The sequence below is a fragment of the Monodelphis domestica genome, chromosome 1, assembly GCF_027887165.1.
Source record: "Monodelphis domestica isolate mMonDom1 chromosome 1, mMonDom1.pri, whole genome shotgun sequence".
Classification (NCBI taxonomy): Eukaryota; Metazoa; Chordata; class Mammalia; order Didelphimorphia; family Didelphidae; genus Monodelphis; species Monodelphis domestica.
In genome coordinates this window covers 708,661,277-708,676,736 of record NC_077227.1, presented here as the reverse complement: position 1 = coordinate 708,676,736, position 15,460 = coordinate 708,661,277, and the positions used below count along the sequence as shown (strand labels likewise).

At 44.2% G+C, this 15,460-nt stretch overlaps 1 protein-coding gene across 1 annotated transcript in view; it reads right to left on the bottom strand.

Annotated features, from left to right (window-relative positions):
• Positions 1 to 2,650: 2,650 nt before the first annotated feature.
• CDH3 (cadherin 3) overlaps positions 2,651 to 15,460 on the bottom strand; it is a 45,890-nt gene continuing 33,080 nt past the window's right edge. The window contains exons 6-16 of the mRNA XM_007477348.3: positions 14,619 to 14,763; positions 14,197 to 14,369; positions 12,432 to 12,560; positions 10,812 to 10,997; positions 9,687 to 9,931; positions 8,383 to 8,528; positions 7,495 to 7,719; positions 6,326 to 6,532; positions 5,185 to 5,315; positions 4,633 to 4,779; positions 2,651 to 3,616 (exon numbers count right to left, since the gene is read on the bottom strand). Of these exons, the coding sequence (XP_007477410.1) occupies positions 3,407 to 3,616; positions 4,633 to 4,779; positions 5,185 to 5,315; positions 6,326 to 6,532; positions 7,495 to 7,719; positions 8,383 to 8,528; positions 9,687 to 9,931; positions 10,812 to 10,997; positions 12,432 to 12,560; positions 14,197 to 14,369; positions 14,619 to 14,763 (1,944 nt within the window). The 3' untranslated portion in view covers positions 2,651 to 3,406. The remainder of the gene's footprint in view (positions 3,617 to 4,632; positions 4,780 to 5,184; positions 5,316 to 6,325; positions 6,533 to 7,494; positions 7,720 to 8,382; positions 8,529 to 9,686; positions 9,932 to 10,811; positions 10,998 to 12,431; positions 12,561 to 14,196; positions 14,370 to 14,618; positions 14,764 to 15,460) is intronic.

Genomic DNA, 15,460 nt, shown 5'->3' with positions numbered 1-15,460 from the left:
ACAGCAACAAGTGTTCCGGGGTTCCATCTAATGATATGTGGCAATTTTTCAGCATGAAAATTATCTTCCAAGATTTTGCTCCAAAACTTTCCTCACCCTCCCCTCTGCCTTAATGCTAGAGGAAGACTCAAGCAGGGCTGATGGGTTCCATCAGGATACACAATCTTTTTTTCAAACCCTCACCTTTCATCTAAGAATCAATACTACATATTGGTTCTAAGGCAGGAGAGTGGTAAGGGCTAAGCAATGAGGGTCAAGTGACTTGCCCAGGGTCACACAGCTAGGAAGTATCTTGAGGTCACATTTGAACCCAGCAACTCCCAATTTTTGGTCTGACTCTCAACCCAGTGATCTGTGACCGAGTTAGTTTGGGGAACATAGAACTAAGATCCCCATCCCTCCCTTGCATGTTTCTCCCTCCCTCTCTCTCCCTTTCTCTCCTTCTCCCTCCCTCTCTCCCTCTCCCTCCTTCTGTCTCTGTCTCTCGTTCAGTTGTTTCATCGTATCCAGATCTTTGTGAACCCATATAAGATTTTCTTTAGCAAAGCTACTAGAGTGGTTTCCCATTTCCTTCTTCAGTTAATTTGATGGATGAGAAAACTGAGGCAAGCAAGGTTAAGTGCTTTGACTAGGGTCACAAAGGACCAAGTGTCTGAGACCAGATTTGAACCCAAGATAATGAGTCTTCTTGACTCCAGACTCTATCCACTGTGCTACCTAGCTGCCCTCAAGTATAGTAATTCCAAACCAAGCTGGATTTAGTTGAGTTTCATGCCTGGCATATAGTAGGGACACTAAATGCTAGACTTGGCTTTTAATCGTTTAATTCTAGTGCCTTCTCAGAGCAATCCACAGACACTCAGATTGGAGTTTGGAACAAGAACAGCTCCTTTTCCTCACTCAATTCCCGCCTGGCCTCCACCTCCAAATACCCCAAATATCTGTACGGTTAGAAGCCAGCTTGGAGCACAGCTGAGGTTTTCCTTATCTCCTCCAGACTTGGAACTCAAGTTACTGAGTGTCAGTTTGTACAAGGGAAGATAGAGTTTCTTCCTTTGCTCCGCTTTGGGGAAAGGGGAGGGAAGAACCCAAGATAAGGGGATGCAGGTGTTAAAAGACTGTGAGAAGGGCAGCTCCAGAAATCCCCTGAAAAGACACCTAATCCCTTCCTTATCTTATCGGAAGCCCTAAAGGTGGGAGATTTCCCGGAGTGGAATCTTATCAGTAATACCCTGGTACCAAGAGGCAGACAGGTGGTGGAGTGTAGACGGGAAGAATATATTGTAGGAGAGTGGGGGTTAGCTGTAGCCCCATCTCAGGCTGAAGGGGCCAGAGCACAATCTCCTAAAAGGGTGTTAGTGTTACCACCCCTCTCCCATTACAACCCAATCCCCATCGATACCCTCTAAAAAAAACACCCAAACCCAAGTTAGTGAATTTCTGAGGTTCATAGCAGGGGAAAGGAAAACATGGTGGAGTGGATGATAGAGTAATGGACGTAGGGTTCAGGATTCAGATCCTGTCTCAGAGACTCACTAGCTATACGAGCCTGAGCACATCACTGAGCCTCAGTTTCCTCACCTGTAGAAAAGAGAAAAATATGTCGATCTCATAGGACCACAGATTTAGAACTGGAAAGCCAAGGTCCTCAGGGTGACAAAACTAAGGCTACGGGATGCTAAGTGACTTCTGCAAGATCACAACAGCAGTGGAAAGCATCAGAATCAGGCTTTGAACTGAGGTCCCCTGAATCCAGAGTTAAAGCCTAGTGATCCATTCTTTGTTGTGAAGATCAAGTAAGTTAATAACGAACATAAAAATCTATGGTAATATTAGCGCATATATTATTATCTAGCCCAACTCCTCTCCTGATTTTACCAATGAGTTTTAACAGAAACCCAAAGAGAGGTTAAAGAATGTCTAATCTGTATTAGAAAGCCCCTTAACATCTCTTTAAGACTCAGTTTCCTCATCTGTAGAAGTGGGAATTGAGGCTAGATTGCTCAGTGGATAGAGCTGGGGTTGGAGTTAGAAGAACCTAAGTATAAATCAGGCCTTACACATTCACTCACCCACTAGCAGTCTGACCCTGGACAAGTCATTAAAAAAAATAAAAACAAACAAAAAAACCTCATCTTCTGTTTCGGAATTAATACTGTGTATTGGTTCCAAGGCAGAAGAACAATGGGGTCTAGGCATAGGGGGTTAAGTGACTTACCCAGGGTCACACAGCTAGGAAGTATCTGAAGTCAAATTTGAACCTGGGATTTCCCCCCCCCCCCCCCATCTCTAGGGCTGGCTCTCAATCCACTGAGTCACCTAGTTGCCCCCTTGGACAAGTCATTAAACTGTCTGCCTTGATCCACTGGAGAAGGAAATGGCAAATGACTTCAGTAACCCTGCCAAGAAAATCCCTTGGACAAGAGGGTCCATGGGGTCACAAAGAGTCAGATATGACTGAATAGAAGGAGAATTATACAGTATTACCTGATTCCTGTGTTGTGTTTCATAAACAAAGCTTTGTAAACAGAGAATCTTCTCAGTTCTAGAGGAAAGAATCACTTCCTTAAACTCTCTTCTCTTTCTTACTTATCCAGAACTATCGTGAGAAAGAAAAGTTCCCCTTAGATGATTTTACCACTTCCTACCATCACTTTTGTTCAGTTTCTTTAATAAAAAGTCTTGGCATGTTTACATGATTGTCATCATTTAGCATGACATTTCATCTACTTCACACACACATACACACGCAACACACACATATATATATATAATAAAAAAAAAACCCACAAAAGTAGCCCATGGATATTCTATATAAAAAATGCTGTCATTGTCTTGGAGGGAAAAAAAGACCACAACTTTCCACGGCTACAGTTTTGGGGATGATTCATCAGCTTCTGAGCTGCATCTCCTTTCTCCAAATAAAGAAAGAAATTGAAGAAATAAAAGATGCCCAGCCTCTCTCTGGGCACTGTTTGGCTGCGGTCTCCAAACACAGGGCAGAAGAGAATGGAGAGTGATCACCTCTAGGACAGACACTGTGGATGACTAAGTGCCACTCTAAGTGTGTAGAGGTCCAGGACAAATGGCCAGGAGGTGATGATGGACGGGGATTTTTAGTAGGCAGGGGTGTAGATTATCTACAGACTCAAAGAAGAATCCCAGCAGATCTTCTGTCTAGATTGTCCTGAATTTCCATCCAGATTCTTGAGAGAGAAAAGCACTCATATTCAAGTCACTTTCTTGACAAAATCAGAAGATCTGAAGTATCTCCAGGCCAAATGATGCATCAAGTCTGCTCTTAGGGCAGAAGAGTCACATTATCTCTGAGGTACAACTATTTGCTCCTGGGAGTGGGGTCCAGAGAGCAAGAAATGAACTCTGTCCAAGGAGAGCAAAGCCCCTGCTAGTCATCTTCCCCTCCACCGTACATGTCGGCCAGCTTCTTAAATCGGCTGCCCCATTCATTCAGATAGTCATAATCCTGGTTCTGGTCTGAGTTGGAAGATGTCAGGGAGCTCAGGGAGGCTGCGTCCGAACCACTTCCTTCATAGTCAAACACCAGCAGGGAGTCATACGGGGGAGCTGTGGGGTCACTGTTGGCTGCCTTCAGGTTCTGCAGAACAGAGCATCCAGCGAGTTATTGAGCCCAAGTCACTGACCCCAGCCTCTGCCCATCACTATTCCCCAGCAAAGCCAATCCCCAGGGAAGATCAGAGGCATCAGAGATGATCATCTGCCCATTGCCAAGAGAATGGCTTTAAACTGTGAATCCTCACTGCATACCCAGAAAGTCAAACTGTAACCAAAAACAGATAGAATATGTACAAATATATATAATCTCTATATTCTATAGTATGATGGTATAATATTATAATATAGCCATCTGTGGGAGAGCAAGGAGAGATACATCTGCTAACTTGCTCTGATAAAGAAAGATAAGAGCCAGAGAGAAGTGGCTTCCTAATGCCAGATCTGTAAAAGGTAAATCCCATTAATGCTTTTGCTTCAGAGGAGTTGAATGTTCCATCTCCTCTTACCTTCATGGGCAATTTCAAATAAAAGATGGATGATGACTGATGAAGCTTTTAAGGCTCCTCCAAAGCCCTGTCCCAAATGTTATGTCATTTGGTTTTTTTGTTTTCCGTTTTCCCAACAAATATGGGTACAGTTGAGTTGGGATCAAGGGATGTTACTGAGCAGGAACCAAACGGAGGTCACGAGCCAGGTGGTGGCCCCACAAAACAAAAGAGTTAGGTGTTTTCCTGGGGAAAAGGGCTCCAACCATTCCCCTGGGGTCTTCAACCAGGTTGTGAACCACTTCCTTTCAGAGGGTCAAGGGGCCAGCCATTTTCTCACTGACATCATGGCTTCCTACTTGCCCTCTGCAACAAAGATTAAAGTCTCCACTTTGCAAAAATTGGGAAACTGGTGTGTCAAAGACCATAAAAATCTAAGAGGGACCTCGAGAGAGAGCCATCTAATCCTAGATCTTTATTATAAGACGGAGGCTCTCTGGGAGGGGAAGAAGAAAGATACTGGGAAATGTAGGTGATAGAGAGATAAAAGATACCAATAATTTTTTTTAATGGATGGACAATCTGGGGGAAGTAGGGTAAGCCCCTTCCTCACCTCAATGATGAAATTGCCAATCTCGTCTGGGTTGGCTGGACGGGGTCGGTACAGGGGGGGAGGGATGAAGGTGGGCACCACATCATTCCGGAGAATCACTTCTGGTCGGGCATCCAGGCCTCTATGAAGCTGAGTAATGTCGTAGTCCTTGGAAGGGATGGGGAAAGAGAGCAGATGAATCCAAGACCCACAGACTTGGCAGCCTGCCTGCCTGTTTGGGTTATGTAGTGAAGCTCACTTTGGGGGGCTGGCATTTCTGAAGTTCCTGGTCATATCTCCACCATATACATGACAGATGATACTTTGGGATGGGCAAACAGAGGCCAAAAAGCTGACCTTTGGGGTTGGCAGAGACCCTAGGGAAGGGTTAACCACCTTTGTGTTAAATGGGGATGATCTCTATGGGGCATAGCCAATGAATTCAGGACCCACCCAAGATATTCTAGAGACATAATAAGGGGTCATTGAGTAGTGCTGGGGGTGGGGTGGGGGTGCTCAGGCAGGGAGGGCTCCTCCCCCAATCCCAACTCCCCAAATGTCAGAATCCCCAACCTGGTCCTCTTCACCGCCCCCCTCCTCGCCATAGTAGAACACGTTGTCCCGGGTGTCATCCTCTGGAAGCAGGAGGGGCTCCTTGATTTTCCTCTTTCTTCTCACCAACAACAGGAGGGCAAGCAGGAGGACTGAAGGGAGGGAACACATGACTATGAATCCCATAAGGATAATCATTTGAGCTAACATTCATATAGCATTTGCTATGTGCCAGGCACTTTACAATCATTTGCTCCTTACAACCCCAAGAGCTAGGCGATATTATCCCCATTTTACAGATGAGAAAGAGAAGCAGAAAGGCAGCTAGAAGGCCAAGGGGCTTGCCCAGGGTCATACGGACAGCAGATGTTGGAGACAAGATGTGAACCCAGGGCTCCTAGGCTCTGATGGCTGCCTCTCATAATTAAATATCAAATGATAATCCCAGCACCTAGCACAGAGCCTAGACCATTGCTCTTGTTCAGGCATTTTTTAGTCATGTCAGACTCTTCATGATCCCATTGGGGGTTTTCTTGGTAGATACTGGAGTGGAGTGGTTTGCCATTTCTTTCTCCAGCTCATTTACAGATGAGGAAACTGAGGCAAACAGGATTAAGTGACTTGTTCAGGGTCACACAGCTTGGTTGTTCAGTTGTGTCTGATTTTCTGTGGCTTCATTTGGGTTTGGGTTTTTTTTGGGGGGGGGGTAAAGAGACTGGAGTGGTTTGCCATTTCCTTCTCTAGTTTATTTTATAGATGAGGAAACTGAGGCAAACAGGGTTAAGTGGAACATAGTGAATGTTTAATAAATGCTTATTGATGGATTAAAAAATAAAGTATAAAATTCATGCAAAAATCAATATAATTTGGGAGTAGAATGTTCCCTGATTTCAGACACCATCCCCTCACAAAATGTATACAGGGGTACAACATACAGGTGGCTCAGTGAATAGAGCACCAGATCTAGAGTCGAGAAGACTTGTATTTAAATAGGATCTCAAACACTTCTTAGCGGTGTGACCCTGGCCAACTCACTTAACCCCAATTGCTTAGCCCTTACCATTCTTCTGCCTTAGAAATAATACTTAATATGGATTCCAAGACAGAAGAGGTTTTTTTTTTTTAAATAAAAAGGAAAAAAATTGCACGTAGCAGTACTCACTCAGCAAAGCCAAAACAGCTCCCAGGACAGGCAGGACAAAGCCACCCTTCCAGGCCCCTGGACAGATGGACACGTGGCCCTCACAGTCACACACTTTTGCCTTGATCACGGTCAGTTGGTCTTTGTTGTGGTTGTCATACAGACTAAGATAGATTTTGTAATCGTCACTCTTCAGGAATTTCTTCAGTGACAAGGCCACAGAATCTCCTGTAGGGGGACATTGTGCTTACTGTTGGATGGTCATCTTCCTCACATAGATAGACAACAAAACTCATGGCTCAGATACCCAAAATGTGGGTAATGAGAACCTGGAGAGCATCTAGGAGGACATCCAGGAGAGTGAAGGGCCTCAAGATCCTGCCATGGAAGTCCATGGGTCAAATCTGGCCCCAGACATTTCCTAACTGTGTGATCGTGGGCAAGTCACACAACCCATTTGCCTAGCCCTTACCTCTCTTTTGCTTTGGAACCAATACTTAGTTATTGATTCTAAGACAGAAGGTAAGGATTAAAAAAAAAACCAATTGGGGTTGTTTAACCTGGGGGTGGGTGACCCTTGGGAGGTAGGATCCTTGTCTTCAAATATCTGAAAGGCTGTCTTGTAGAATACAAATTAACTTGCTTTGCTTGAGCCCAGAAGGTAGGACTAGGAAATGCGGGTAGGGAACAGGAAGTGGATAAAAGTTGCAAAATGGCAGATCTAGACTTGATAGCCAGAAAAACTCCCTCCCAATGAGGCGAGAGCTGTCCAAAAGATGGAGAGGAGAGGTGAGGGCTTTCAATTCCAAGGGGCTTTTCCAACCAAAAGCTGAATGGCCATTTGTCAAGGATGCTATGGAGGGAATTCTTGTGTTCAGATATAGTTTGAACCAGATGGTCCCTGAGAGCCCTTCAAACCCTGAATTTGTAGCATTTTCTATTCACAAAACACTTCCACGGATTCCCTCATCTCCTCCTCATAAGACTCCCAACTAGCACAAGTATTATTACCCCCATTTTAGAGATGCAGAAATTGAAAACCAAGTAACTAACTCAAAGTAGAAGTGGCCACACTGGGAAGAAAATCCTTCACGATGCTCTAGTTTGGAGCCCAGGGAGCTCTGTCTCCGGGATGGCCATGCAAATTCCAGGAATACGAGTGTCTACGTTAATCCGGACCATCAAGTTACCTCTCTCGTTCATTTCTGCGTTCCAGTAAATATCAGAATCGTGAGTGAGCTGGGCGCGGAAGGGGCTGGTGTGTGGGGGCAGGTCCTTGTCAGTGATGTTTAGCACCTGGGGCACAGTCTTTTGGTTGCAGATGGTGATTTGGAGAGGCTCTGGGATGGGACCATGATCATTCACATCCACGAGGGTCAGCAGGAGAGTGCCAGTGCCGGTGGCAGGAGGGTTTCCTGGTTACATACACACGAGTGACAACTTTTAGTGGTCTATGCCTTTGGGACAACCTATCTTCCCACTTGTTTCATAATGAGTTGAGTTTCTGGGTTTGGGCTCTCATTTCCAGAAAAACTTATATCTGTCTTTGGCCCCTAGGAGGTCCCCTTCCCTTCCCACCAATAGCACTGGCATCACTCGGATACCCTCCTTATCCTCACTCTGGTACTTACAAGATGAGATAAGGCGCTAACTCTGCTCAGGATGCCAGGATGCCCAGTGAGAAGATCCTGCCAATGTTGGCATAACCAATTTCCATACCCCCATGCCCCATCCATCCTGGGTATACAAAATCAAACTTTGAATATCCCCAGTAATCCTGTACTGTGGCCATTTATGAACAGAAACAAAATTGATCATCAGAAATTGTTTACTGATCTAGGATCCCCATTTTCTTACCATATACCTATTTCAGAGAAAGAAAAACAAGAGAGAAAGGAGAGGGGGAGCCAGAAAAAGACAGAGAAAGAGAGAGGCAGATAGAAAAAGAGAGAGAAAGAGAAAGGGAGAGAGAGAGAGAGAGAGAGAGAGAGAGAGAGAGAGAGAGAGAGAGAGAGAGAGAGAGAGAGAGAGAGGGGAAGGGGGAGAGGAGAGAGAATTATGTGGCTAGGAATTCTTACCATCATCAATGGCCAAGACTGTGACCTTGTAGGTATTATTGCTGACAAACTGTTCATTTTCCCTGTCTAGGAGACCCCTGGCGGTGATATCACCACTCTCTGGGTGAATCATTAGCCACTCTGCAGGGTCACTTACAATTTGATAGCTGGAAAATGAAAGCATAAAGACAGGTGAGAGAATATTCCTGGAGAGCAGGTCAGGCTACTTGGTTGTTTTGAGAGTGGAGGAGGTGGAAGAACCATAGCCAGGCCTAGAACCTCCCAGAAGAGACCAAAAGCCACAACCTGGTCAAATACCAAACCTTCCCACACACCGAGCAACTCTACCCTCCCTGTTCCCAAGTCAGGACAGAAAAAAGCAAAATTAATTCAGGGATTTGATTCAGCTCATTTCTGTTCATTCAACAAACATTGAGCAAGTCAAGTCAACAAGCACATACTAAACACTAACCCTGGTGTTAAGCTCTCGGGCTATAAAGAAAGATAGGTAAAAAGAGTCCCCGTCCTCGAGGAGTTTACGATGGAATGGACATTGTGCTGTAATTAAACATTTAATATGCAAACACTGAACTGGGGTTACAAAAATAACAGCGTGAGCATTCATCGAGGGCTGGAAGAGAAGGGAACAAACATATCCACACAATAAGTAAATGCAAATACAGAATTCCATAGTGGGTAGAAACTTGGCCTCAGAGTCAGGAAAAGTAGGATCCAAAGCTCAGCTCTGGCCACACACTGGCTTTGTGACTCTGGACCAATCCCTTAACTTCTGAGTGCACCCAGGCCACTGTAAGATTGTAAACTGGTGCTCCAAATGCACCGGCAGAAGGAGATTCAAGAATCAATTAAATCACCAGGAGGAAAAAAGTAATTTTGGAGTGGGAATGGGGGAAATCAGAAAAAGCATCATATATGACGTAAGCCTTAAATGACTCCAAAGGAATGAAAGGATTCCAGAAGGTAGAAGTGACAAAGGAAGAATCCTAGACATGGGGATTGCCTGTGCAAAGGGATATGGAATATTATGAAAGAATAAATGAATGAAAAAGTATTTATCAAATGCCTTTTGCACAGAGAATAATATAGGAAGCTAGAGGGAGAGTAATGGGAAATAACTAAGGAAAGATAGGTCCTACATGCCAAACAGGGATGCCCAGAATATTCTAATTCCTTCCTCATTAGGACCTGGGAACATAAGGAATGGGACTTGGTGCCATCTAAGGAACATATGTAGTTCCATGATAACTTCCCAGTCTGGAAGGAAGCTACCAGCAGACTCAGGGCAAAGGGTGATTCTGGGGTACCTGAGCTTCTGGTTCTGCTGCTTGTCAGGGTCCTGGGCAGTGTAGGTGCAGATCTTCTCCCCCATAGGAACACCTTCGTAGACTTCTACTACTTTAGTGGGTGGGAGGAAGGCAGGGGCTTCATTTACATCTGCCACGTTGACCGTGACTGTGGCTGTGGACGTGGGAAGCTTCACCACGAAAGGAGCCTCATTGGACACTACAATGTAAAGGGTGAACTGGTTCTTGGTCTCGAAGTCCAAGCCCTGAGGAGAGATACAAAAAGTCTTCCTTCATACTTGAGGAGACGCCCTCTGATATTGCTTCTACCCAGGGATTGAAGCCACAGTTGAAAAATAACATTTGCCAATGCTCCATAGTTGGGGGAGAAATGGAGCAGTCACATCTTTGAGATCAATGGACCCCAGAGACCTAGGCTGATATTCTTTCTTTGCTCTCTCAAGAAATTACACTTCTCCCTAAGGAAAATGCATATAAAGCCCTCATGGACCAGACTGGAAACTACTAGTCTAGACAAATTTTTTTTGATTCAACATTTATTAAGCACCTACTTTGTGCTGGACACTCCTTATAATATATATGTGTGTGTGTATATATACACACACACACACACACACACAGATTATCTATCTATCTATCTATCTATCTATCTATCTATCTATCTATCTATCTATCTATCTATCTGAAAACCCTTACCTTCTGTCTTATAATCAATACTAAGTATTGGTTCCAAGGCAGGAAAATGGTAAGGGCTGGGCAATGGAGTTAAGGGACTTGCCCAGGGTTACACAGCAAGTAAGTGCCTATGACCAGATTTGACCAGGATCTCCTGTCTCTAGATCTGGCTCTTTATCCACCTAGCTATCTCTATAATGCATCTTTATTATTTTTTTTAAGGAAGAAAAAATAAAGAATTCAGCAGAACCAATTACTGCAGTGGAAAAAAAATCTTATATTATCTACAACATTCCATTCCCATAGACTCTCAGCCGTGAAAAGGGGGATAAAAGAGGGCAGGCATCTTAAAATTACACTCCTCTGGGAATGGTCTGAGAATAGGTTCACCTGGCTTTGGGGGAGAAAAAGGACTTCTAACCTTGGTGGCTCCCAACCAGACATACTTACCTTCTTGGTTGTTAAGATGCCCTGGTTGTTCTCTGGATCTGTGGCTATGGCAAAGTAGCCCCCCTCGTCTCCTTGTGTGATTTGGTAAACTGCTCTCCATGCTGGTGTGTTGGGAGCATCCAGGTCCGTCACAGTTAACCTTTGAACTTCAACCCCAACCTTGTTCTCGAGCACCTCAGCTGTATACTGCCAAGAACAAGCAGTTAGAAGTAGTAGCAGACAGACTAGACTGGTGGCCTCTACCCATAAGGAAGTCACTGCTCTTGTCCTCATCACACTCTCTGGAGGATTGTTTCTCTGCCCCATCAGGATGGAGGCACAAATGGCCTGAATTCCTAAGGGACACAAATATCTTAACATGGTGGGAGGGCTATTGAACTGAAACACCAAGAGCCTCTTGGGATACAGATACCCCACCATATGGTAGGAGAGTTAATGGTCCAGAAGAACAAGAGCCTCCCAGGATAGAAATATCTCATAAATTAAGAGAGTCATTGGTCTAGAAGACCATAAGCCTCCTGGGATAAAAATATTCCATAAAGATAAATAGACTTATATAGAAATATCCCATAAAGTAAGAAGGTCATTGGTCCAGAAGACCATGAGCCTCCTGGGGTAGAAATACCCTATATAGGTCTATAAATAGATCTAGCTGTAGATATCTCATATACTAGATACTCCACATGGTAAAACAGTCATTGGTTCAGAATACCAAAAGTCTTCTGGGCCTACTTCTGGGAGTGTGAGGCCTACTCTCTAGTCAACTGTGATCTTTCCTACCCAACCCAACGTAAAGCTGAAAGTACAAGACAAAATGGCGGTAGAGGGAAGGGTTGAGAAGGAAAAGTAGATATTAATGGCATCCTTCTGGCATTAGAAGCCATCTGAAGAATCATAGGCATAGAAATGGAAGGATTCTTAGAAACTATTAAGACCAAAGCCTTTATTTTACAAAGGAAACTGAGGCTAAGGTTAGTTGTCTAGGGTCATTCAAATAGCAATGGTAGAAATTTTTTCCCCCCTTTCTTTCTTTTAAATCCTTAACTTCTGTGTTAGAATCAATGCAAAAAAGCACTAAGGACTAGGTAATTGAGATTTAGTGAATTGCCCAGGTCACACTGCTGGGAAGTGTCTGAGGCTAGATTTGAACGTAGGTCCTCCCAACTCCAGAACTGGCACTCTATTCACCTAGCTAGCTGCCCCATCCCCACCCCGCCTCCCTTTTTAAACCCTTACTTTCTCTCTTGAACCAAGGTCTTCTTAACTCCAAGCCATACATTCTATCCATGACTATATGCCATCTTAGGGTCAAAAAGAAATCCAATGTAGGCATCAAGAGATTCAAGATCATTGGTTCAGAATAAGTCAAAGGTTCATCATGGGTGTCACTCCTACAATTGACATTAGTGGCCATTAAATCTAGGGTCACACAGGTCATAAATAGCAGAGAAAGGGTCCAAGTCCAGGCACCAAAGACTCCTAATTAACAGCTCTCTTCAGCAGACTAGCCTGCACTGCCAATATATTAACATGGTTATTCCAGAACAGTGTGCCAGAAGGGGACTGGTTAGGAAAACTTCAATCCTCCACTCCCTGGTGAGAAAGAAGGAAGGAGATTACCTTTTGAGGGTCAAATACAGGTGCATTATCATTGGCATCTGCAATCTCCACCACTGCTGATGCTGTGGTGGATAAGCCTTCTCCTTCCATGTCTGCAACCTGGATGGTCAGCGTGTACTCAGCTACTCTCTGTTGACAGAGAAAAGGAACTGTAGAGTCCAGTTCTGGCTATGGTTTGAGGAAGCTCTCCTAGGGTTCATAGGCTGGAAGGGCCTTTCTGGTAGGTTTTCAAGGCCATTTTACAGGTTTGGAAACTGAGGCCTAAAGAGGTGCCTTTACAGATTTGCCCTTACTCTTACTCTCCCCAACATATTCTGCCATCCAGAGATACTGGTCTCCTTATTGTTCTTTGAACAAGACACTCCATCTTCTGATGACTACAACCATTTTCTCTGGCTGTACTCCATCCTTGGAACAATCTCCCACCTTATCCATGACTCCAGATTTCCCTGTCTTCCTTCAAGTCTCAGCTAAAATCTCATCCATCATCTTCAAGAAAGCTCTCTCCATCCCCTAAATAAAGGAGCCTTCCATCTGCTGATTACAGCTCCAACTTACTCTATATTTATCATGCTTGCACAAAATTGTTTGCACACTGTCTCCCCCATTAGACCAGAAGCTCCTTGAGATCAAGGGTTGTCTTTTGCTTGTCTGTGTATTTCCAGCGCCTGGTGCTGAATTAAGACTTGTTGACTTGGTTTGCCTGAGGGTGCATGGCCATAAGCATCAAATCCAGGATTCTAACCAGGTTCTGTTTCCAAATCCCAAGCCCTTTCCTCTCAGTCTTTGGCTATACCTCTATGACCTGTCCAGTATGCCCCTCTCCCATTTTTTATCCTTCTAGAGGACTTGTAAATCCAAGTCCCACCAGGGGCCCACCCTCTAACTCCCTTCCTTGTCTTCTCCTTGGGCTGGGCCAAACCCAGAACAAGGATAGAGTCATCCCATCACCCTCTTTCCTCCATGTCCTGGATCCTTGTGGCTACAGCCTTCGTACACCACCATGAGAGCTGCCCTCATGGTTTCCCCTCCTCTCTAAATAAGGGCTGCCCTGAAGACAGATGGGCCACTGGTTTCTGGTCCAAGACTAGACTATAGTCTCTTGGAAGACAGAGGGGCGATAGTATTCTCAGAGCAATTATATCTAGTCATTCGTTTAAGACAAACCAATGAATCGAGCTGCGCTATGGTAGTCATTCATTGGAGCTGGGGGTGGTGATTTGAATGCCCAAGGGGAAAATACCAGATGCATTCTCTTCAGTTTCCTCTTCCAAAGATGAAGAATTTTGGAGGGCTCATTTAGCAGCAGACTAATTAGGCCAGGAAGGAGCTATGTTAAGCAGCCAGTACTTTTTTCTCCAGAAAGCCTATATCCAATCAACTGAGAACCTAGAGTTTGGGAAACACTTTTGTTCAGTTATTTCAGTTGTGTCTGACTCTTCATGACTCCACTTGTTTTGTTTTGTTTTTGGCAGATACTGAAATGGTTTGCCATTTCTTTCTCCCGTTAGTTTTATGGTTGGGGAAACTGAGGCAAACAGAGTTAAGGGTCACATAGCTAAAAAGTGTTTGAAGCTGGATTTGAACTTGGAAAGAAGTTTTTCTGACTCCAGGCCTAGCACTTTATCAACTATACCACCTAACTGCCCCTATATAAACATCCTCATTCCTTGGTAGGAAAATCAATGCTTTTCTAGATTTGGGGGCTAAGTTTCTTTAGGAAAAAGCTTGATGTGTTTAAGGGTCCAGAGCCACCATGACTGACCTCTCTGTCCAAGCCACTGGCAATCACACTAATGGCCCCAGTCTCTCGGTGGATGGTAAACATGTGGTCGTGAGGGTCCTTGGGATTCTGGTCCAGGATGAAGTAAGCAATGGCTCCATTGTCGGTGTTAGGATCATCTGCATCTGTGGCTGATACTTGCATCACAGAGGTACCTAGAGGAGAAAGAGACATGGGTTCTGATGCTGCCTTTCCTAGGGGAGACTTCATTTCTAGGCTAGTAAATTATTGAATCTGGGGTGGGAAGAAAGATGGAGAAAGAACAGGATACCATGGACAATATTTGGTCTTGTGGATCCTTCTATCTAGTCTTATTTTAAGACAGGAATACAATTCTTATTAGTGATGCTAACTTGGCAAATCAAGGATGTATGTTCCATGTTGTTTCCCCTTCTCCCACTTACCAGGCATGGCTCCTTCAGTGACGCTCCCCTTAAAAACCTCCTGGGTGAACTGGGGCTTGTTGTCATTTTGGTCAATCACAACAATGGAGATGTTCATGGGCTCTTCCACAGAGGCACCATTCTCAGACACTGCATGTCCAAACAACTGTGGGGTAAGAAGATACATGATCACTTCCTCATCTGGGAAATAAGGTCCTGGAATAGATGGTCACTAAGAGCTCTTCCAGCTCTCCCATTCCCTAATTCAGTGGTACAGTGAATAGAGTGCTAGAACTGGAGTCAGGAAGACTCATTTTCCCAAGATCAAATCCGACCTCAAAAACTTGCTACAAAACCCTTGGCAAGTCATTTAACTCTAATTGCCCTAGTTCCTCATCTGTAAAATTTGCTGGAGAAGCAAATGGCAAACCACTCTAATATCTTTGTCAAGAAAACTCCAAATGGGGTCATGAACAGTTGGACACAACTGAACAATGACGTCCGTCAAAGTGTGGTCCCCGAGACCCTTTCAGGGGAGTCTGGGAAGTCAAAATGATTTTCATAGTATTTTAACTTCTAATACAATCAGATGTAACTCACACAAATAAAGGATCTTCGTGGGAGAGTTCTCCAACATTTTTAAGAGTACAAAACTGAAAAGTTTGAGAACTGCTGCTCTAATCCCAAGATTAAAATGACCATAAATTCATTCCAAAAAAAATTCATAAATCATTTGCTACAGATCTAGGAAAATAAGTCTTTAGCCTCAAGGATTTGACATATTTCAGGGTATGGGAAGGGTACAGCACATTCAATAATGAGGAGGTAAATAGTAAATACAAAGGGACTTCTGGTGGAGAGTG